This window comes from Pygocentrus nattereri, chromosome 9 (genome assembly GCF_015220715.1).
Source record: "Pygocentrus nattereri isolate fPygNat1 chromosome 9, fPygNat1.pri, whole genome shotgun sequence".
Classification (NCBI taxonomy): Eukaryota; Metazoa; Chordata; class Actinopteri; order Characiformes; family Serrasalmidae; genus Pygocentrus; species Pygocentrus nattereri.
Window position 1 is genome coordinate 16,001,428 of NC_051219.1, and position 23,051 is coordinate 16,024,478.

The following is a 23,051-nucleotide window of genomic DNA, read 5'->3' on the forward strand; positions in this document are numbered from 1 at the left end:
ATCAAGAACAGCCTTGAAATGGAGTTGAATTTATTGCCTCTATCTTTTGCATTTTATATGCATGTAAAATTTTATTTTAATATTTGGTCTCTGTGAAGTCTTTTAACACTGAGTAGGTTTTTAAGGATTTAACATGCTGAAACCTTCACGTCAAGTCCAATGCGACTTTTTTATATAAAATATATAAATATAAAAAAGTGGCGCGAATGAAAAGCTTAACTTAATGTGTAAGTTATGTAGTTCTGGGAATGAACAACATGGGCCCTCACAGTTTAAGCAGTTACAGTACGTATAGGGCTCTTCCATAGTAATGCTTTTCTGACTTTACATCCCTGCTCTAACCAGAATGTGTGTGGTTCTCTTTCAGCCCCACCATACACCACCACATTACCTGATGATGTGGCTGTCAGAGTGGGAGAGGTCATTCGATTGCAGTGCCTGGCTCATGGCACCCCGCCCCTGCAGTATGAGTGGAGCAAAGTGGATGGCAGTCTGCCCGCCACGGCCGAGCGGCAGGGAGGTGACCTACAGATCAATCTGGCTTCCCCCAGTGATGCCGGCACCTATAGGTGTGTGGCCAGCAACAAAGTTGGCCGCAGTGAGGCGCTGGCTAAAGTGTCTGTGAGATGTGAGTAGTTCAGATATGTCATGTGCCTGGAATGTGACCTGACTCAAGTCAAATAATAATAATAGAAAGTCTGGAGATATAATCTTTCTTGTGGTCAGCACCCCTGTCGGTGCGCGTCTCCCCTCAGGTGGACGTAAAGGCTCTTGGCAGCGCAGTGGAGTTCACCTGCTCGGCTAATGGAGGTCCAGAGATCAAACTGGAGTGGCTGAAGGAAGGAGGAGCCCTGCCGCCCAATCACCATGTCAAAGATGGAGTCCTAAGGTGAACAACAGCAGATATCATGTCCAGTTATTTCTCCAGACATGTCAAAATGGGCAGACAGCCTTATTTTCATGTTGATACTCTGATATGTACCTTCCGTGTTCAAAGCAAAGGTTAACAGTGCAGTGGAGGTAATGCATGTTATGGGTACAGGTTGTGTCACCCCTATTTTATACTGCATTTGACATTGTATCAATGTTTTGAATGATAATTAATTAATGGTAATCATTGTATCAATGGTAATTAATGATAATTAATAGTAAAAGGTTGAATTTGAAGTGTGAACAGAACCTTTTAGACCAGGTCTTATTCTGAATGAGTTTTTAGCTTTAAATTGAGCCTCAAGTCTTTCCGCTTTGGCATATCGGCAGGATCGAGAACCTTGAGAAGAGCAATGAAGGCATCTACATCTGCAGAGCCACCAGCATGTACGGACAGGCCCAGGACAGCGCCAAGCTCACCATCCAAGGTTTGCCAACAGCACTGCTTATCATGGTTGCTCTTTAAACCCTTTTGAAAGTTCTTGCCACAGTGTTCTTTTGTGTATTGGATGTATAATTGGCCCCCAGCTGTCCTGGTCTGACTGACCTGTCCTTGTGTGTCTCTGTGTGCTGCAGCCCTTCCCAAAGTTATGATCAACGTACGCACATCAGTGCAGACGGTCATGGTGGGCAACTCAGTGGAGTTTGAGTGCCAGGCCATCGGCGAACCCAAGCCCACGGTGCACTGGAGCAAAGTTGGGGGCTCGCTGCCCGATCACGTGCAGGTGAAGGGGGGCATGCTGAAGATCGAGCAGGTGACCGAGGCTGATGCCGGACAGTACCGCTGCACCGCCACCAATGACGTGGGCTCTGTGCAGTCCACTGTGGTGCTCAACATCCAGTGTATGTGATCCAGAGCAGTTTTTATACAGCCTTACGCATGCTGCCTGTCAAAAGTTTGGGGACACCCCAAGGCTTTCTTTTGAAGTTTGAATTTTTTACACAGTCTCTAAAAGATGTCCATATCTTGAAAGAAAAAAAATCCTTAATTTTTTTATTTAAACAAGACATTGTTAAAGTTTTTTTCACATAATATTCACTTCCAAGTGTAAGTCTTATGTAAACTCATACGCAAATGTTTGGTCAAATTACATGTTGATTTTCTAAATGAAAATAAAACAACCGATACATAGAACGCATTAAATATGGCATTGTTCCACAAATTTTAGTCCACGGTTTCTATGTGTCTATGTGTTTGTATGATTTGAACACATAAAATGTGAAAGGTCTTTTGCATGTCACATTTGATGTTTTATCATTTTTTTTCAGTGTGTTAAATTTTGCAAAAAAACTTATGGTTCATGAAGTGTGTGAAACTATTTTCACTTACAAAATAAACAAAACATCATTTGACCTTGGGCGCCCAAACTTTTGCATAGAACGAATTTTAAAAGTCATTGTGTTTCAGCTCAGACTGCTTGCTAAATGACTTTATGAAACTTGTGTCTGTTTTAAAGCTTTGCCCCAAATTGCTGCTCAGCCTGAGACCAAAGAAGTGACCGTCGGCTCCACTGCAGTGTTCCCCTGCATTGCGTCAGGATACCCAGTTCCAACCATCGCATGGTCCAAGGTAATCCTCGTTACCTAGAAACTTCAAACCCTAGTCATTTTGAACACATTTGCCTGATCCTTTGTTTTCTTAATGGGCCCATATTACTAAATAAAAAATATACATAATGATGTTTAAACATAATGGTTGTTATTTTAAACCATACAAAAAAGACAGACTTAAATATATCTGTCTATTCAGCTTACAGCCGTTTAGCCCCACCCATAAATGCTGAAGTTATATGGACTGTTTTATTCCAGACTACTTTTTGAGGGAGGCAAAATACCAATCAGAACAGAGCTCATTTACATATATCAGTAATAGAAGCAAACTTGAAAAACGTTTGGAAAATGGTGATGTGTTGGAACATAAAGTCACACAAATATCGGAAGTGGACCTCAGGAGACAAAATAAAATATAAGGAAATTGATTGGGGGGAAAAATCAAATTATTACAACGTTCCCCAAAATGTAGTGTTGTTGGTTTACTTGTTCATTTGATTCAGACTCAAACACCTCATCTTCTTACAATGGAAGACTCACTTTATCAACACTCTCCTCACTTGTAGCTGGAAGGAGAGCTGGCACCCAAGTGTGTGCAGGACGCCCATGTGCTGACCGTACCAGACGTCAACCATGAGGATGCTGGCACCTACGTGTGTACGGCATCCAACAAGCAGGGCAAAGTGCAGGCCTTTACCAAACTCAAAGTGCACGGTGAGTTATCCTCTCCAGCATTCTCCTGCAGGAAAGAATACGTCAGAGCTGAAGTACTCTGTAATTACACTGACAGATCAGTCGTCTGTAACCAGCTCATCTGTAATTACTGTACATAGCTTCTGTAAAAGTTAAGCTTTAGTGAAATGCTTCAGTGTAGCGCTGCTCTGTAATTGTACCTCAGAGAAAGTAGTGTTTTAGATTTGTGTGCGATTGTGTAGTGATGCTGTAACACTGTGAAAGTCTGGCAGTGTGCTGGTGAGCATCAACCTTATGTTTGTACACTCGGATACACTTACAGCATCATGCAAAAGTCAGAGACCCCCACTGGTTTATTTCATTTTAAGTCAAAAACTGCCATTTAGTAAAAAATATTACTTTTTCAGTGTTAGGATAAAAAAGGAAATATGTATGTAACAGAAAATGACTGAGAAGCCTCAACAACCTAAGGCAGTATAACAATAAAATCTGCAGAGATATTTTTCCAAATATCTCCAAAGTTCAGTCTTGGAAGTTCACATTTTCTGCTTCTCACATTACGATAACCCCAAACACACTCAGTGATGAGGTTTTGGGCTTTTAACGAAATATCTGACAGCTACACATCTTTTCATACCCAAAGTGTTGAGTTGTCTTCCCACAGTGGTGATGCTACAGCCATCCGTAGCCGGGAATCCAAGAGAGTACAATTGGCCTCGCTCTCTGGGTGGGTAGGATGGGCCCCCCCCCGTCTCCCGCATTACTCAGCGCGATGCTAGTCAGTGTAGTCTGTTAGCTGACTTAATAGAACTGGCGGTTCGCGTTTTTCAGCTGTCTAAAGACATTTCATTAGCAGCAGTTTAAAAAGATGCGGTGGCGCTTCACAGGTCTCAGAGGAAGCCTGTGCTAGCTTTCACCCTTAGTTTTAACCCGTTATTTTTCTTATTTCTAACTGAGTAGAGAAATATTTTACACCAGTGTGTCTGGTTGAGGACAGAATTTGTTGTTGTAACATTTTTTTGTGAAAACTGAAAGAACTAGGATTACAGAGTCAGGAGAACGGAAACATGATAACATTTGTTATGCGTGCACTGCAGCAAGTTGCTCTGTAAAGACTGAGCATCTGAAATATGAATTTAAACATTGGAGACGTGGGGTCGGATGTATTTGCGAGAGTTCTTTGGACCACCTCATCTTTATGCATTAACTTCACAAACACTGGCTCAGAAAGAAAGTCTGGCTCAATGTTTAGGGCTCAAATGCATTATCAACATGATCAGGATAGGGTGACAGTAGTGGAGAATTCACGTATCCTCAGAAGACATGCCCTTCACCAAGTTTTGACACAGTCGCCATCATCGGAGTCATTCACTTGGGGAAGGGGTCTAAGGTACAGCCAACATTACGAAATGTTGTTCCACCCATTACATCCCTTTACACTTTTCCACCAAAGAGGTCCACAAAATATAGTGCAGCTTTAAACAAATTAAGTTGGTCTCTGACCTTTGGACAGTACTTTACCTCAGTGCTCCACCATGTTGATCTACAGTTAGAGACTGTGAACTGCACAATTTGTCTAAGCCATCCTTTAGCCCTTTATCAGTGGTCAGTTCCTGACCACAAAGCTGTTCTTGGATGGATATTTTTGGATGGTGGACCACTATTAGCATAGCAGTGACACTGATGTGTGATACACTACCACACAAACTGCTTTGTTAAGAATGGTCCACCACCCAAACTGTGTGTGGTGAACAGTGGTGCTTTGGTCAGAAATTGGCCAATGATGAATGGGGTAGACATGGGCTGTTAAATTTCATGAGAGTAGATGGAATAGTAGACTGTGTAGTGGACCTGTATGGCACATGTTTCTCTTAGAGTTGCCAGTGTGTGAAAGTACAAGGTACGTTTAATAAAGTTAAGACTGAATTTATTCTCAGTGTATCTGTCAGTACAGCAGTTATGTTGTGGTTTAAAGGCAGAAATGCAGATGCTGCCATTTGTCTCATGTTGCAACTCTACTGCTGTTTGTTTTTCAGAGCGAGTGATGCCTTACTTCAGTCAGGAGCCTCTGTCCTACCTCACTCTGCCCACCATCAAAAACTCCTACAAAGCATTCAACGTCAAAATCATCTTTAGACCTGACAACGTTGATGGTAAGGGTGTGCCTATAATTAATGCATCATTCAAAAATGATTCATTTAAAAGACTTTAGTTCATTGTAATTCTTATGCTGCCTTCAAGAAGGCATTACATCATGACGTTAGATGATGACAAACCAGATGTTCCAGATTGAAGCAATGATGGAAAAATTTTACCACTGCCAGCAGCAAATGGCACTGGTCAGTGGAACGTTCTGTCAAGAGTTCAGTTTTCCCAACTTTTGCCTTCAACCACAGTGGTGGAGTAACTGGGGTTGATTGAAGCACAGGCACTGAATACTCATAGTTGAAGTCCAGGTATATCCTTAAATGTACACAAAACAAGCTTCAATGCACCATTAAAAACATTACTGCATGTTCAAATCACTTTTAGGATGAAAAGGATTGACGCTGCCCATTCTGCCCTTTTTTCAATGGCAATATGTGAACACAGCCTTTTGGAGAGATAGGGCCTCACAATGATTCAGTTTGATTCAGATTTTTCAGGGAATAATTCAACATATCATGAAATAGCAGGTTTCACCACAATTTCATTGAATTCAGTTACACAGTGGCATAATAGATAAAAACAATGCACTATGATTTGGGTTTTGTTCTGTTTTTTCTGTTTTACCTTTAACATAGCCAGAAGATTTTATTTTGGCCAACACATAAGTGCATTTGTTTCTTGACTGATATTATAATTGATTATAATTGATTCAAATATTCCAAATATTCTATACAGTTGAATCACTGTCTTCAAATTGAGGCTTCATGATACATTAAGGCGTTTTTACAGCACTACTTATTTGCACCATTGGATTAATTGTATTTTTACCATTATAGTGATCAGAGATGCATCAGTGATGACGAAACAGTTGAAAACGTTCACGCTGTAGTCTTGCAAAGCAAACACACTAAGTTGATCGGTGCTACTGTTAACCCTTTAAATCCACCAATGCATATTGCTGGAATCTGTCCAACCCATCTTCTCAGCTTTAAAATTCAAAAACCACGCAAAAGTAAATCCAAAATCATCAGAATCAGATGTGCATATTTCTACTGTCTACACAGTTATATGCAAAAGTATGGGCATCCCTGGTTTTTATATATATATATATATATATATATATATATATATATATATATATATATACATACACACACACACACAGACATACACATATATATATATATATATATATATATATATATATATATATATATATATATATATATATAAGGAACATAAGGTGGAACATTACATTGGTTAATTTGAATTTTTTTCTATTATGTTAAACTCTTTCTTTGTTCCCTGTAGAGGATATATTATCAAACACATGTACTTTGATGGGGGTGTTCAAACTTTTGCATGTGACTGCGCCATGGTGGCATACTTATATAGCAAAGTAGCAGAGAGTAATCCCATTTGTTTATGTATTTTATTGCATCTCACATCATAATTGCAATATCCAACCACTTTTATCACACTTCAGTTTCTGTCCAATAAGCTAGAGTCATTATTTGTATTGTTATGAATATTTATGTGCCATATGCAAACTGTATTAATGCAAAAAATAACTATGTTAAATGTGTTATATCAGTATTTTTCTGTGTGTAAACTCAATCTTTCTTTTGTTCTGCCCCGACTTGAACCTTTGAACCATTTGAAGGTCTCATTTTGTATGCCGGTGAGTCTGCCTGCTTGAGTGTGAGTGCAAGAGCACACTTGCTGTAAGAGCCCTTTACAGTGCATCAGAGTTTTCATAGAGGCGCTGGCTGCTTCTCAGTCCTAGTCCTATTGTAAAACAGTCAAGCATGTATGGTGTCCATACTGAGATTGCGAAGACATTTCCCACTGCTACTGCACCTCAGCACAGAGAGTGCAGCATAGGTTCAAAACATGGCTTGTAAGGCATGAAGACAGCATCAGAGTCTGCCTCAGTGCATCCATGCTTATGCTTCAGATGCTGCATGTTGTTTGTTGAAACGAAGCATCGAAAGCCTTGTTTTTATACTTTTATGGAAGTGGAATGTGATGAGGCCATAGTACAGCAGGTCCTGCTGAAAGTGCAATGCAATGTGTCCATATAGTACCTGTTAAACACATAAGCAGCACTTAAAAGTATATTGCAAAATTGTCACCTGGAGTATCCATGGTAGCTGCAATATACTTGATTCGCTCACTGCCATCTCTGTGTGCTACTGCTGTCATTTTATGCGGCACATTTAAAAGAGCATTAAAGGCCGACACATGAACTGCAGCAGGTCTTATCATGTCAATACATACAGTCAGTTTAATAACAATGTAATGCTTCTAAACTGTGGAACTGATCACTCTCTATTACGCAGTCAAACATACTGTAAGATAGACACCAGAAATATTTTGATGTGTGTTCTTCATGTTCAGTATGCTCAGTAGTTTTTTTTCTGCAGTGTTTCTAAATGATCAATTATATGCTGTAATTATTTGTTTATCTGCCTCAAGATTTGATCCCTCCTTAGAAATGTAAGGCATTCTGGATGTTAGTTTTATTATAATTTTATTCAGTCTCAGTGTTTTACAGCTTTCTTAGAAATGATGGGATCATCTACAGCTCTATGCACTGCTGTGGGTCTGAAATGTATTTTTCAGATTCCTACTGATTAGTTGAAAGCTATGAAGTTGTAGAGTTGTAGCATCTTATTAGAATCACTTTAGAGATCAAAATTGGTTGTATATTATTGAAAACCGACAACTTTTAAAGTTTTCTTAGGCTGTTATTTGTCCTTTTAGTCATAGATATAACAGAACATACAAGCATTTGTACGTATGGCTTTCTGTACGTTATTTCTAACAAATCCAAACAAAACCTTGTATCTCCAAGTAGTAACTTTACAGGAGAAATGAAAAACATTCTTAATGTTTAATGTAAGATAATAGAACAGAATTTTATTCCAAATAATAGCGTATCCCATATGAGATGTTACCACAATGAAGGAGTGACACCAATTATATATGAGTATTATTCATTAGTGTTATGGTTAATTTATGGTTGAGTGGTGACACCTTACAAAGGGTTCTTTATTAAAGGCAATGGCTCTGTATAAAAGGGCAACAACTCAAAGGACCATGTGAATGCATGAATGGCTGTTTGCATGGTTAAATGAGTTTTCTCTGTGAGGGAGAAACTGTTCTTTTTAGAACGTATAGAATAGAAATATTCTATATAAAAAATACATTTTGATCTATATAAAATGGCTTTTTTGATAACACCATCCAGATAAGTAATCTATGATGAAGATCAATTGAATGATGCACTCATCTTGTGATCATGGCCGAGGTTTGGCATGTGCCCTGGCATGTTGCTCATGCAAGCCATGGCCGGCGAAGAAATGCTGAAATGCTGCTCAGCTTCCGCTCCCACCTCCTCCCCCTCAGCTCAGACCCCCTCCAGCATGCTGCTCCACATTCCAGCTAAAATAAAAGCTCAGCTCTGTCCTGACCAGTCAGGCACAGCGGTCCGGCAGGGCGATGCATTTGCTCCTTTAATGCTTCTATTGCTTCCACAGGAATGATCCTCTATAATGGACAGAAGAAGACAATGGGAGCTGATTTTGTTTCCTTTGGGCTGGTGGGCGGCCGTCCTGAGTTTAGGTGGGTTCAAATCACACGGGTGCTGCAGATCAGATCAAACAAAAGTCCTTTTAAAGGAATAGTTTGGCACACATTTTACATTTATATCAAATTCACACACATTTCCCCCATACCCTTCAGATGTGTTTGGTGTCCGTCTTCATATGTATGTACGTTAAGTAATCTGATATAGACCATCTGACCCAATTTGAGACAAATGTGCGTCTAAAGGTTTTAGACGTGCAGTTTGCACAATGCTTATTGATTATAAGTTGGATAATGTTATGTCACAATTTCCTTGGCCAGGCTTCCTCGCTCTTGTCTTCTTGTTTTCTTGGCTTCACTCCCTCCTCATCAATAGACCTCAAAATTTCTGCCGTCATGCCCATATTAAGAACTCCAGGGCCAAGCAGATTTCTCCATGAGAGAAATAAATGGTGTGTTTTTGAAAATCGACACGGTTGCACCCTGTGGTACATGTACATGACCCAAAGCCTTTTTAAAGAGTTGAAATGCGAAAGTTACTACATGCAGGCTAACACTGTCGTACATTGAAATTACATCACAAGACTGGCAACTTCACCAAAATGCTCCACGTAAACCAGCAAGTTTCACTAAGTTTTCTTATAAAAGACTTTCATGCAATGTCATTTCAGTACGCAAGAGTGTTAGCTTACATGTATGTAGTAGTTAGTCATATTTTGGCTATGTATCAGGTTTGGAACCTTCATGTTTCCCATCAAAAAGTGGCGATAGCTGCAATTTTAAGAACTCAGCAGCTTCTGATGTGGGTACAGATGCATGATTTTCGAGGTCTGTGTCAGCTGCATGTTGTCTGTAACCTATTCCTGTAATCTTCACCCGCCGTGCATTATTGTAGATTTTCTGTTTACTTCTTGCTTGTGTTATCACCTTTTACATATTTTTCTCTTTTCATTTTGTTCCCCCTGTATTTGACCAGTTTCACCTTTGTTTGACCCCTTAGCTGTGCCGTATAGATCCCCACAGACCCTCTGTATCTGCCTCAACCTTTAATACAGACTTCAGTAAACTTATGAATACATCACAAGTGCATCCCGCTTCCTCAGCTGTCTCTGCATTACAGGGGAAACTTTGGAAAAATTTGGTCTTTGGTTTTCTGAAGTTGAAAGCCGTAGCTCAGCTCATTTTCTCTTTACTTCATATGACAAATATGGTACTCCAAACCTGTCAACTCCAAATTTTCTACAAAATACGTTCTAAGCTTATTCCCAGCCTGGATTTTCTGTCCAAAAGGTTTGATGTGGGCTCAGGCATGGCCACCATCCGCTACCCCACAGCAATCAAGCTGGGTGAGTTCCACACCGTGCAGCTGTATCGCAACGGCACGCAGGGCTCTCTCACCGTGGACCAGAAGGCTCCCATCAACGGCAGCTCCCAGGTGCAGTGTTTCAGTGGTCGTGCCTTTCTCTTCCAGTGCTGTAAGATGCCTTAAGATGCCTTAAATGGCTGTGCCTTGTGGTATAATTCAAATGCAGAACATCTGCTGCCTCTGTACAGGGAAAATTCCAAGGCCTGGATCTGAACGAGGAGCTGTTTGTAGGCGGCTATCCAAACTACAGCATGATCGCCAAAACCGCAGAGCTTAAGACTGGCTTTGTTGGTAAGAAATAAATCAGTTGCTTATTTTTTAATAAAGATGTCTGCAGCATCTTCTTCTGCTTTGTTTTTTTGTCCTACTCTGTAGACACTGCTAAATCATCACGGTTCACTTAACTCAAAGATAAACAGAGTCCGACTAAACTCCAAGGGATTCTGGAGTCTGTGAAAGCTCCAAGTGTTTAGAAATTCATTTTGCATTGATGGTTTTTGCTTGATAGTTTAACCCATTTAACTGTAAGGACCTGTATGTGGACCTACACTGTAAAGATACCTCAGTAGAACCACTTTTAGTTCCCTAGAGAACCCTGTTTGAATGTTTTAAAGGTCTAAAAACCTGTCATGTACCAATTTAAGGTTTGGTAGCACTTTATACCAACAGGCCCTAATAAACAGCAACTTAATCATTACCTTATTGTTAGTTAATGGCTGTTAAGAATTGTAAAATATTTGCATGAATAAATGGTGCAATATGAATTATTAACAGTTTATTTAGTGACATAACTTTTTATTTTGTCAGAGTAAATAAGCTAATCAATCATTTGGAATGGTAGATACCTAATCATGAATTATAAATTGTCAATTGCCATTTAATTGTTTGATAGTTATTAGGTTTTATTAATAAACTTAGACATTTACTTTGTTGCTTTAAAGCACCTCTTAATAGTTTTGAATAACTGTTTAGTAATTGTCATCGTTATTAAATATTAATAAGACCCCTATAATACGTTGTCACTTAATAATAAATGATTTATAAAGGCATGTTGTATTACTTATTACACTTAAACATAGTAATTATGAAAAGCATCACAGTGCTTTAATTATTTGCATGTTAGTCAATGAATGGTTGATAATTACAATTCTAACACAACTAATTAAAGCACAAGTAACAAATATGTAGTTATCAATTATTTGTAATTATTAGATAATGATTAAGTTGCTATTTATAGTGGCCTGTCATTATAAAGTGTTAACAGTAGTTTATTCATGAAACTTTACATTATGTGAAGGTTCTTTAAACTTTTAAAGGGTTCTCCATGTCCCTTCACGTCACTACATAACTATCCATTGAAAGTTTTTTTAGGGAACCAAAGGTGGTTCTTCTACGGGATCACATACAGAATCCTGTTTGGCACCTTTATTGTTAAGAGTGCAGAAAACTTACATATTAGTTTCATAGTAGCAAGTGATTCATTCATAGTCGTGATTCATTAAGACTCATTACTAAATTAGTCTGTGGTTTAAGTGGTATTTAAAATGTATTACCTGTTTTTTCTCTTATTTCTTGCAGGCTGCATCAGTCAGCTGATCATCCAAGGGGAAGAAATCATTTTTAAGGATCTTGACAGAAGCTCCACTGGTGTTACTAACTGTCCAACCTGCAAAGATCGACCGTGTCAGGTTAGCCCTACTGTGGCTAAAAGCAAAGATCAAAATCAGCTCCTTGATTAATGATGTTATTTTAAAAATGAAGTATACTTTCTACTTACCCATCATGCCTAGAGGTATATTCTGCATGATGCATGTATTGTGTCTATATGTTTGAAACTATTTTCGTTTCTTGTTCCAGAATAGCGGAGTGTGTCACGACTCTGTGGCCAGTCTATACAAGTGCAGCTGTCCAAGAGGATTCACTGGGAGCAACTGCCAGCATCAGTCTTCCCTGCACTGCCATCCAGGTGAGCATTTCTGAAGGACGCCTACCTTATAGGTCCACTGTACAATTACAGAGCCTGTGTGTGCAAATTGTCATTCAGGATCTTTTATTCACACTCTACCCCCTTCATCATTGGTCAGTTTCCAACCACAGGACATCTGTTGACCAGGCATTTTTTGAGTGGTGGACCTTTTTGACGTGCTGTGACACTGTGGGACGGTAGTGTGTGGTACGAGTGTTTAAGGCACAACAGAGTTGCTGGAGTTTTTATACACCTGTTAAGTCACTGCTAAGTTGAGAGTGGTCCATCACCCAAAAATATCCAGCCACAAGCAGCTCTGTGGTCAGCAACTGATGAAGGGCTATAGCAGCATTGTTCGTTGTGCAGCTTGCAAAATTTTAGTTGGCAGCAGCCAATTCTGTTAACAGTCACACCCTAGCAGATAGCATAATGCAGACAATACACAAAGCTGAAGATCAGTGGCAAAAACATATAACATTTTCATAATGCGCAATTCTTAAGTATCATTTCTTATTTATTTGTTGTCCACAGTTTGGTCAGTCGTCACAGACAGAACACACCAATAATGTCAAAATAAAAATAAATAAATAAAATTTCTGTGATTTTATTCAACATTTTGCATACTTTTCTATTCTAGATCCACTCAAACAGGCCTAATTATGCCCTATTTGGCCAGTTGTTTAATGTTCAAGAGGTACTGATGATGTATCCTCAGAAAAGCATATTGTGACTTAGTTTTTCACAACAATAAAATCATCATATTGTCCACCTCTACACATAGCACTTTCTGAAACATAACCAATTAAATAACTCCATTTCTACTCAAAAGTCACCTCCCGTTCTATAAGGTGCCAGCATATAACAAGCACAGCTTGCAACACAGCCCCACACTTACCAGTCAGTCTGTGCTCGCAGAGAGTGTTAAATGTGTTTTGTGGCTCGGCACTGATCACAAACCTCAATTTCACGCTTTGAGTGTATTTATGTTCACCTGCCACACACATCATGCCACTACATGCATGTATAATACTTGTGAAACATGTTAAACTTGCGACTGTTGTAAAAACCAAAGCTTTGTGGAAATGTTGCACTGTTTAAGCGTGCTTTCTATTATTGTTGTTGTGGTTGTTGTTGGTGTTGGTATCTACCTTCAGCCTGTTTTTTTGTCATTTTGCACTTCACTTCTCAAAGTACAATACAACTGAAGTTCAGAGTGATGCTGGAACAGGAGCTAGCACTGTATAGACTACATTGTGTTGTTGTATGAAGACATATTTGCAGAGAGAGTGGCTAAATATCTAGGCGTATGATGTATGACGTAGATTTGTTGCAAATGTGGCTTTCTTGTTGATTCTCTTCTTTAATATATGAATCCCAAAACACAAAATGTGCTTGTCAAGATGTGCTACTGTCTCTAAGTGCATTATTTGTATTATTTACTCATTTACAGAGGCGTGTGGCCCAGATGCCACTTGTATCAACCGGCCAACTGGTACAGGCTACGACTGCCGCTGCCACCTTGGCAAGTTCGGAAACAAGTGCATGGACGGTAAGGAGTAGTATTATTTCATTCGTGCGTTTTTCATTTAATGTTGTTTTTAAATTAGCACAAATCTCACCAGCATGCTCTCACACTTGCAGGCACACTGGTGACAACACCTTTGTTTGACGGTGAAGATTCATACATTGCGTATCCACCTCTTACCAACATCCACAACGACCTGCGCATCGACATGGAGTTCAAACCCATGGACACAGATGGCTTGATGTTCTTCAGCGGAGGGAAGAAGATGAAAGTGGAGGACTTTGTTGCTCTCTCCATGGTGGACGGCCATATAGAGTTTCGTTATGAGCTTGGCACAGGTGGGATTGCAGTTCCACTGTTCACAAAATAATTTTAGACTTCTTGCATTTTTTATAAAGGAAACTTCTTAAACTGAGAGTTTCAGTTGTTAAGACTAATTATTCAGTATCTACTGTAAATTATTCAGTAACTACTATAAAACTAGTGTGGACTTTATGCAGGCCTGTGAGTGAGGAATTGTTGCCCACACAAAGACGCTTGCAGTTTATGGGGTTTAAATAATAGGGTACATTATTGTTTGCTAATTATTTACTATCCAAACAGTTGGTTTTCAAGTGGCAAAAAATGTGTTTTGCTCATCATAAAAGGGCAAATGTTGACATTTTGTGGGCTACTTTACATTTTTAAAAGCAAAAGGAGGATGGAGAGTTTAATCTCTTCATTCAGTAGCTGAAACGTTATGAGCACTTCACATATAGCTCTGGCTGCACACAACACCCAGTTTGAGCTGCTTTTGAACCTGCTAGTGCCAAACGCAGTGAAGCAGAAGGCACTAATCCTTTTGCTGCTTGCTAAAATGTTCTAGTGGCTGGGATGCAGCTGAATCATCATCTTGGTTGTGGCCATGTCAACAGCAGAGACAACAGTGATTGGTTGAGTGAGTTCACCAACAAACAGAAGGCGAATAAAATATATTTTCAAAAAATCACATTTGGTGTGCAGGATATCTAGTTATACATCTGTTCATAGTCACGTACCGCCATCTGAATAATTTGAGCTTGGTTTGAAAAAGCCTTAAATCAGGATAGTCGTACTCATATCCAATGCTTTAACAGACAAATCTCAGCTCATGAAAACAAGGAAGACAAACTCTTTAAAGATCCTCCATGTCTAGACTCTAACAGCCCTGTTGGAGGTGTTCCTTTAACCTAGGTGGTGCTTAATGCTGTGTGTTGTTGTTCGTTTGCAGGCCAGGCAGTGCTGCGCAGTCAGGAGCCCGTGTCTGTGGGCCAGTGGCACCGGGTGGCCGCAGAACGAGTGAACAAGGATGGCTCGCTGAAGGTGGACCACACAAAGGAGATCAGGAGGTCGTCTCCCGGCAAGGCGCAGGGCCTCAACATCCACACCCCCATGTACTTGGGTGGCGTGCCTTCCATGGACATCCTGCCTAAGCCCGCCAACGTCACCATGCTGTTTGATGGTTGCATTGGAGAGGTCAGCACCTTGCGTTGGTTCACAGATTTGGCATGAATTTTACTAATTGCATTTAACATTTAGAAATCACAGTAACAACAGCATATTGTATTTTTTTATATATATACTTTACATTAATTTTTTTCTCATTTGAGGCTCATTGTAGAAAAATCCACTGAACGTGTGAATTTTGAGCTGTCAATCGGGACCACTTCTGTGTCTGGAGACAAAAACATCAAGTAGAGGAGACATTTTATTATAATTTAAAATTGATAAGACCACTGTAAATAACTTTCTAACCATTATTCAATGAGCTGAATGTTTTATGGCAATTTAAAACCATAAATTATTCATTGCAGTGAAGGTATTGTAGTGTGTAGTGTTGTTTTGTAAAAGAAATTGCCATATTTTTGCTTTTGTGTGACTAAAACAAAACACATCTAAACCTGTCAAAACAGAACGTAAATCAAATGTAAATATAATTGCTTAACTACCTAATTTATTATGAAATTACATTAATGCTAACATACATTACCAAAAAACAGTAACAGTCAGAGACTGTCACTTTCATCTTTTCCAATACTGTAACTTTGAGGGCCTGCATATACCAAACTGATATTTTTTTCTTTAAAAACTGAAGAAGATTGAAGAAATAAAGGATTGTTTCTAAGATATTCGTTTCCACTAAAATAAACCTTTCTTTTGTCAAAAGAATATTTTTTTGTTTATTTTTAGCTTTTTTTTTTCTTTTAAATCATACTCTTTAACTGTTACCACACTACAGATTAAGTTCAACAGGCTGCCTTGAAATATCACTTTTAATAACCTTCAAATAATACCTTGCTTAACGGAGGTTATTAATCTGTTTACTCATTGTTAGAAGTTACCATAGAATTTTAAGGTGGATAAGTTACATTCTTTTGTCATTTGAAACAAATAAATCTTCATTAAAGTCACCTTTTTAAACTGTTTTCACTGTTCATCTTAGGTGTCCATCAACGGTAAGAAGGTGGACCTGTCCTACAGCTTCACAGAGAGCAGGGCCATCAGTCAGTGTAGGGACGAGAGCCCGTGTGACCGCAGGCCCTGTCAGAACGGCGGCAGCTGCATGCCCAGCGCAGAGTACGAGTTCCAGTGCTTCTGCAGGGACGGCTATGAGGGTGAGCCTCTTTGTTCTGTTTTGTCTGTGTTGCTGAAGCTCAGAGTGTGGCAGTAGGGGATGGCTGAGGTGATGGTGCTTCAGTGCCCCAGTCAAATAATGTGTTTTGTTGAGTTTTTGAGTGTGCATTAGTTAACACATCCTCTACAGAGAACACACTTCACAGTTTAATGCACAGTTACTGTTTATTTGCTGAATTTAACATATTGGGGGAAAATAATATAAAACATTGCTATGTACTGTTTTTTTTTTCAATGTGTGTAATGGCAAATAAATAGCCATTATGCACTAAAGTTTGTAGAAAAATGTAATATTTCAGTTGTTCACTGAAGAGGACATGTTAACTTATTTTCACTTTGAAAGTTAACAAAACATGGAGTTTGATCGGGGGTATCAAAAATTTGAATACAACTGTATGAGTGAGAATAACATTTGAAATTATACTACAAAAACACATAATATGATATGATTGTATTATTGCCAGTACCTTCAACCTCTAAATGATTTGGGGCTGTGAAATCATAAAAAGAATTCATTGTGATTATTCACATTTTTCTTATTTGTTTTTTTTTTTTTTTGCTTTTTTGTCTAATTTGACCCTAAATATTTTTTTCCTGTTCCTGTATAAAGCAGTACATTTTGTTATAGTATAAGTGAACAAAATAAGCTTCATACTTTCAGTAATTCAATAACATTATTTTCATTGTGTGAATGCACTCTTCACCTGAACCTGAGCATGAAAATTACATGATTTCCAATTTTCATCAACAGCGTTCAGTGAGAGCAACAGTGGCTGCATGTTTTAACCAGTGACTCAATGTTTTATAAATATATACCTGTAGTTAATGATTCTGGACTGTCCGTTATGCCTTTTGCCATCTTTCATAGAGCTCATGCACTCTTCCTACACTGGAGGCCCTCGAGGGGAGCAGGAGCCCCACTTTGCTCTTGCTTTTGCATGCTGATGTACCACTGTCCAGTGTAGTTTGCTGAAGGCGCTGAAAGTGTCGTTTTAGCAGCCATTTACAAGCTGTACTTGATCAAGAGGGCTACAGCTGCATATTCTGTGTTGTTGCAGGAGAGCGCTGTGAGGTGGTGAAGGACACCTGCCTGGACTCCTCTCAGTGCCAGAATGGAGGCAGCTGTGTGGATAATCACTGTGTGTGTCCTGCAGGGTATGCAGGCCTGTTCTGTGAGGAAGGTTCGTTCTGTTCCCTCTCCTGTTTCTCTTAGTTACACTGAGATGCTACGTTTTGGTTCTCAGCTCCAGTCCTGGGCACTCAGTGTCCTGCACCTTCATCATTCTCCTGCTCTAACAGCCTGACTCTGCTCATGAAAGGCTCATTCTTTCGCTGATGCGTTGAATCATTGTGTTACAGCAGAAGAAACACAATGCTGCAGGGCTGTAAGTCACCAGTACTGGAACTGAAAACCTCTGTATACTGAAGAGGCTGCTGCTGTATATACACTGCCCATAAAGCTTTTCTAAATGTTTTAAATAAATGAGAACATTTCTTTACCAATTTGCAATAACTTTTGGTATTTCCATTTTCTTCTGCAACATAAAAAAACAACTGAGAAAAGTGCATTCATCAGTACTCAGGCCTTTCAAGTAGGCATGTCCAATCCATTTTTTTTGCTCCCTCATCTGATTTCAGTACTTTAACACAAAGTATAGGCTTTCTAATATTTCCACAGACACTAAAACCACTAGAATAAATTAGCTGGGGTATACTAGGCTGCTGATAAATGCTACAGTATTGTGTTGCCCTGGAGTGGTATGTTTTGTTTTGTGGCCTGACTTTTATAATGATAATTTTATTAAGCGCCAAATATGTATTTATGGTCCAATTTGACTGGCTGATCAGATATTTTAGTTAGAAACACTCAGTATTTGATAGGTTCATAGTAGTTTAGAGGCTGAACTGATAGCTTTTGTTTTTGGTAGGATATTTATGTGAAACAACTTTTATATAGTGCTCTAAAATGCCCTCCTTCTCTTGGTTTTGTATTGTTTCCTTTAACACTGGTATTAAACCAGAAGTGCCCAATGCAATCAGTAAAGCAGAATGTTTCTGAGAGAGTTTCTGCAATAAGCATATTCTCTACATGTTTCTGTGAGCATGTCACTTGCAGCAAGCAGCAGAAAATAGATTGAAAGTGTAATGGCCACTTGCTCACATCTTACAGGTCTGTGTTTTGGCTAAAGGCATTTAGTCTCAAATACTGTCAAGTCATTGATGCTGCATATATTACAAGTTTTCATTTCCACACTTTGCTGCGGATGTGCGAAACTTTGTTAACATGATGATGCGCCTAACTGTTGCAGGTTGTGAATAATAACTATTTATGGCACTGCTGTGACAGTGGAGTGAATAGAGGGCAACAAAAGGAGTGCTGTTGGATTGGTTTTAATCTGTTGAAGTACACTTGGATCAGCTATGATCATTATCCTTTTGGGTTGGATTGGGACATCCCTACTTTCAGGTGTCTAAACCACCTTTGGGCCAAAAGAGATTCAACATGGGCTTTGAACAGTAGTTTGACTATTATATAGACTTAAAAAGATCAAGTCACTACTTAGGGGGAAATGATCAACATGAAGCTGAGTGTTGCAAATACCCAGAGTATTTGGTGGGCAGTGTATGTATAGACTGTTTTTACAAACCTCAATTCTAAAAAAGTTGGCACTGTATGTGAAATGCAAACAAAACCAGAAAGCAGTGATTTGAACACCTGTACACAATCAAGCTGTTTAATATTTTACAGATCAGCTTCATTGTTTTTTGTAAATATTTTGCAAACATACATACAAATATATGCAATTATAAAAACGAGCTGGCTTCTGTGATTGACATTATCACGTGGGCTGGGAAACACCTTGACAAATCATTGTCAAACACTGTTCATCACTGCACCCACAAGTGCAATTTAAAGCTGTAGTGCGTACAGCCGAGGCCAGCAACATTCAGAAACACTGAATTCTCTGAAATGGACTGATGCTTTCACATGGTTTATGAAAATAATGGACATTGTGTTCACCAGGCCAAAGAACAAACGCGCAATCCACAATGTTACCAATATAAAGTTTAAAAAGCCAGGATCTGTCTGGTATGAAGGTCTAGTAGTGCACATCATCGGTAACTTGCAACTCTGTCAAAGCACCATTAGTGCTGAAATTTGGAATGCCATAGGCTGCCTTCTAGGCAACGTCCTTTTTAGGGTTGTCCATGCTTTTAGCATGGCAATGCCAAGCCGGCCCTGTGCAGTTGTGCATTTGAAGACTTGGAAACTTGGAGATTTGGAAACTGAAGAATGTCAAAACAAGTTTTTTAAGTTTTTTTAAAACTAAATCAATTAGTGTCCCCAGATGTTTATTAAGTGTTGTTCAAAGGAAAGGTGATGTAACACCTCCTTCTGAGCATAAATTTACAAAAAAAACAAAGTTAATGAGCTAAAACATCGAAAAATCATTTTTTCCACTCGTTTTAATTTAATGCAGATCAAAGAGAATGTAGTAGTCACTGCTTTTTATTGGAATTTCACACTGTCCCAACTTTTTGGAATCGAGGTTTGTGCTTTACAGCCATGACTGTGTTTAGTGGCTCATCTCACCCTAAATGCCTTCTTGTAGTGAGAAAAAGGCAGAAATGCAAAAGGGTCTCTCTAGGCTTTTTTTATGAAAGTACGCGTACATACACATCCTCCACAGAGAACACACTTCTGCACATTTCAATGCACAATTACTGATTATTTGCTAATTTAAACATATTGGAAAAATAAAACAAAACATGGCCTGTGCAAAAGTCAGTCCAGTATGTATACAAACTCAGCAAATAAATAGAAACTGTGCACTAACTTGTAACTTGTAGAGGATGAAATCAGCAGAACAGGAAAATTAACCAAGAACGTTCAAGCGTTTGTCTACGACTGTATGCTACTGGCGAAGTTTCTCTGAAACATGTCAGCTGAAGATCCACACATAAAACCCCATTCCCTTAGCAAGCTTCATCCCGCTCAGCTGAGCAAGACTCACAGCTCTCTTCAGAGCCCAGCTGCTGTTAGCCTGGGGGCCTAGCAGCGTCCGGCAGTAAGTTTGTCTCACCCGTGCACTCACATGGCTGTATCCCACACATGCAGGACAGGAGGCGGTCCCCACTGAGGCAGCATGGAGTTTGGAGGGCAGCGGGGTTAATGGTACAGTATCCGTCCCATCTGCCTGAGACACCACTAACAAGGAAAACGCTCTCACAGGCTCATCCCATCTAACACCCCCCCCCAAAAAACCACCCAACCATCAATGAAAGTTGGTATTTCAGGTGTCTGCTTACATGGAAATGCAGTACTTGTTATCTGTGGTCTCCATGTCATTTGCTAGCTCTCTCGGAGAGTAACGCCAAGCAGCCGTTACGCACTTTCTCCTAATTCTGAATGGGGCATGCATTTAGAAAGTGCACATGCCTGCTTGACTTTGCCTCAGAAAGTGGTGGCAAATGCTGATCGAACTGTCAGTTAGGCACTGCTTCATGTCAACTGACCCCTGAAATAAAGTGTGTCCAAAATAAAAGAAAGCTCTCTTCTGCACAGGGTCTTCTGTGAAATGTCAAACACATGGCTGAGCAAGGGGAGATCTATATCTTTACAGTCACATTGCTTTTTGCTGTGCAGTTTGTTTCAAATTTACGGATTGAGGATTGAATTTAAAGGCTTGAGTTGTACTGTAGAGGAGTCAAGCAATGGTTTCTATGCATCTACAGACTGTAAGATTCCCCATTTGCACCTTCTGAAGCATCTCTTTCTGCCTTTCACGGCAGCGCGTCCGTTTTCGCATCCGTCTCTCCACCTGCTTGTTTCACTAGCACTTTCATCCACTTTCATCCGTGTGAAAATGAGACGGACATCTTTGGTATCGCGAGCGGTCAGTTCCATAGCTGATCCGTTACTAACTACTAAACATCAGTTATTTAAAGGAATAGTCCAGCATTTTTCAGTCTAATCTCTAACTGCTCTGTCTATGTTGTTCGTCAGTTACCACAGACAATAATTTTGATGCGTTTTTTCTGGAGGTAGACAAGAGCGGAAAATCTTTTGATACAAAAAATACTTTTAATCAAAGCCTTTGAGCAGTTGTTGAATTAATGCTGTAAGGATGAGACATGTCTTGCCAAAGCGGGTCCTAAAGAAATAACTGCGTAATTCAGTGGTTGAGATGTAAACAAAGTCATGCTCTGATGTGAAGTTGTATCTTTGTAGTGAAATTTACCGAATCAGATTTCTTTACAGTGTTGTTGATGGGAATCAGGGGTCAGGATGTCTACAATGCAGACATATGCCTTTGTTTACTATCCAAAACTGCCAGTGAACCAGCACATCTTTTATATATGTAATTCCAATAATGATACAATGACGGTAAATGTAAAAAAGGAAATGCAAAAGTTTAGGAACCCCAGAGGTCGTGGGTTTTTGTTTTGCCCTTCTGGTTGACACATAAGCCGTTCCATCTGAGCGCTTTCTTGGTCTTCCAGATCTTGCCTTGACTTCCGCAGTTCCCCTTAACTGGCATTTTTAAATGACATTTCTGGCAGTGGAAGTAGTGAGATGGAAGTGAGAGAGCTTTTCCCTTCAGCTTCATTTTCAGATCCTCAGCCACCTACTACGAAGATTCTCCCATACTTGTTGAGTGTTAGCACAAGGTTTAAAGAGTCAGAGAATTAATCACGCTAACAATTCTTAATGACAGTTTTTGACCTATCTGAGCCATCTAGGGCTGCAACTAATGACTATTTCCATAACTGATTAGTCGGTTAGTGAATGTTTTCATAACAGCTTGTATCAAGAGCACAGTAATAGATCTTCATTGCTCCTAAAACTATATTTTTGAAAGGTGCAGAAATAAAGGACCATCACAAACAAATCTTACATGGCAGTCCAAGATAGGCTGGTTTTCTCTATTTCACCTCTAACGACAAAAACGAAAATAAATGAAAAGGCTTGTATTTGGTTGGTAACATCATGTTATTACAGATCACAGCAGCAGTCCAGTTATCAGACATGGAGACCTAAAGAGCTCATGATGAGTAAAACGGCGTTTACTATGTGCACAGTGTCAGGCTTTTCAAATATATATGTTGTTATCAATAAATTATTTATTGATTCGTTGCCAGCAATTTTTATTAGCGTTATTATCGATATTGATAACGTTGATTACTTGCTGCACAATCAACAAGTTAATTAAGTTCTAAACTTTGCAGCTCGAAAAGTTGAAAACAGTTTGCTGCAGAGAAAGTTATACCTCTGTCTGAAGAATTCATACAGCAGCTGCCCAGAGGCTTCTATTATATTTTCTTTGCTCAATGAACAGAAACACAGTTGAATTGTTGTGATCCATAGTATGACACAAATGCAGAAGACAGAGATTAGACTGAAATCAAACTGGACTAGTCTGGTTAAACAGGTGAGTGTAAGGCCAAAGAATAGGTGGATAGCATTAAGCATGTAGGAGTTTTGTCGGTAAGCATTGGACTGCCTGGGACTTCAAGACTTTTTTGAGCGGCTTGCTGGGAGTACTGGGAGAATGTCTTCTTTTTGGAGGAATGCCTCGTCTCTACCATTGTCAACTTTGTGTGTTGTTCAATGTGCAAGTTAAGTG

The 23,051-nt window shown here is 39.4% G+C and overlaps 1 protein-coding gene across 1 annotated transcript in view; it reads left to right on the forward strand.

Annotated features, from left to right (window-relative positions):
• The window catches only part of hspg2 (heparan sulfate proteoglycan 2), a 186,473-nt gene that overhangs the window by 150,484 nt on the left and 12,938 nt on the right, over positions 1 to 23,051 (forward strand). The window contains exons 59-77 of the mRNA XM_037541607.1: positions 368 to 628; positions 727 to 889; positions 1,261 to 1,358; positions 1,507 to 1,773; positions 2,388 to 2,500; positions 3,048 to 3,195; positions 5,211 to 5,327; positions 6,986 to 7,003; positions 8,865 to 8,949; positions 10,204 to 10,348; positions 10,468 to 10,570; positions 11,858 to 11,967; positions 12,137 to 12,245; positions 13,696 to 13,794; positions 13,887 to 14,108; positions 15,020 to 15,264; positions 16,232 to 16,403; positions 17,481 to 17,603; positions 20,543 to 20,599. Coding sequence (XP_037397504.1) covers positions 368 to 628; positions 727 to 889; positions 1,261 to 1,358; positions 1,507 to 1,773; positions 2,388 to 2,500; positions 3,048 to 3,195; positions 5,211 to 5,327; positions 6,986 to 7,003; positions 8,865 to 8,949; positions 10,204 to 10,348; positions 10,468 to 10,570; positions 11,858 to 11,967; positions 12,137 to 12,245; positions 13,696 to 13,794; positions 13,887 to 14,108; positions 15,020 to 15,264; positions 16,232 to 16,403; positions 17,481 to 17,603; positions 20,543 to 20,599 — 2,655 coding nt within the window. The remainder of the gene's footprint in view (positions 1 to 367; positions 629 to 726; positions 890 to 1,260; positions 1,359 to 1,506; positions 1,774 to 2,387; positions 2,501 to 3,047; positions 3,196 to 5,210; positions 5,328 to 6,985; positions 7,004 to 8,864; positions 8,950 to 10,203; positions 10,349 to 10,467; positions 10,571 to 11,857; positions 11,968 to 12,136; positions 12,246 to 13,695; positions 13,795 to 13,886; positions 14,109 to 15,019; positions 15,265 to 16,231; positions 16,404 to 17,480; positions 17,604 to 20,542; positions 20,600 to 23,051) is intronic.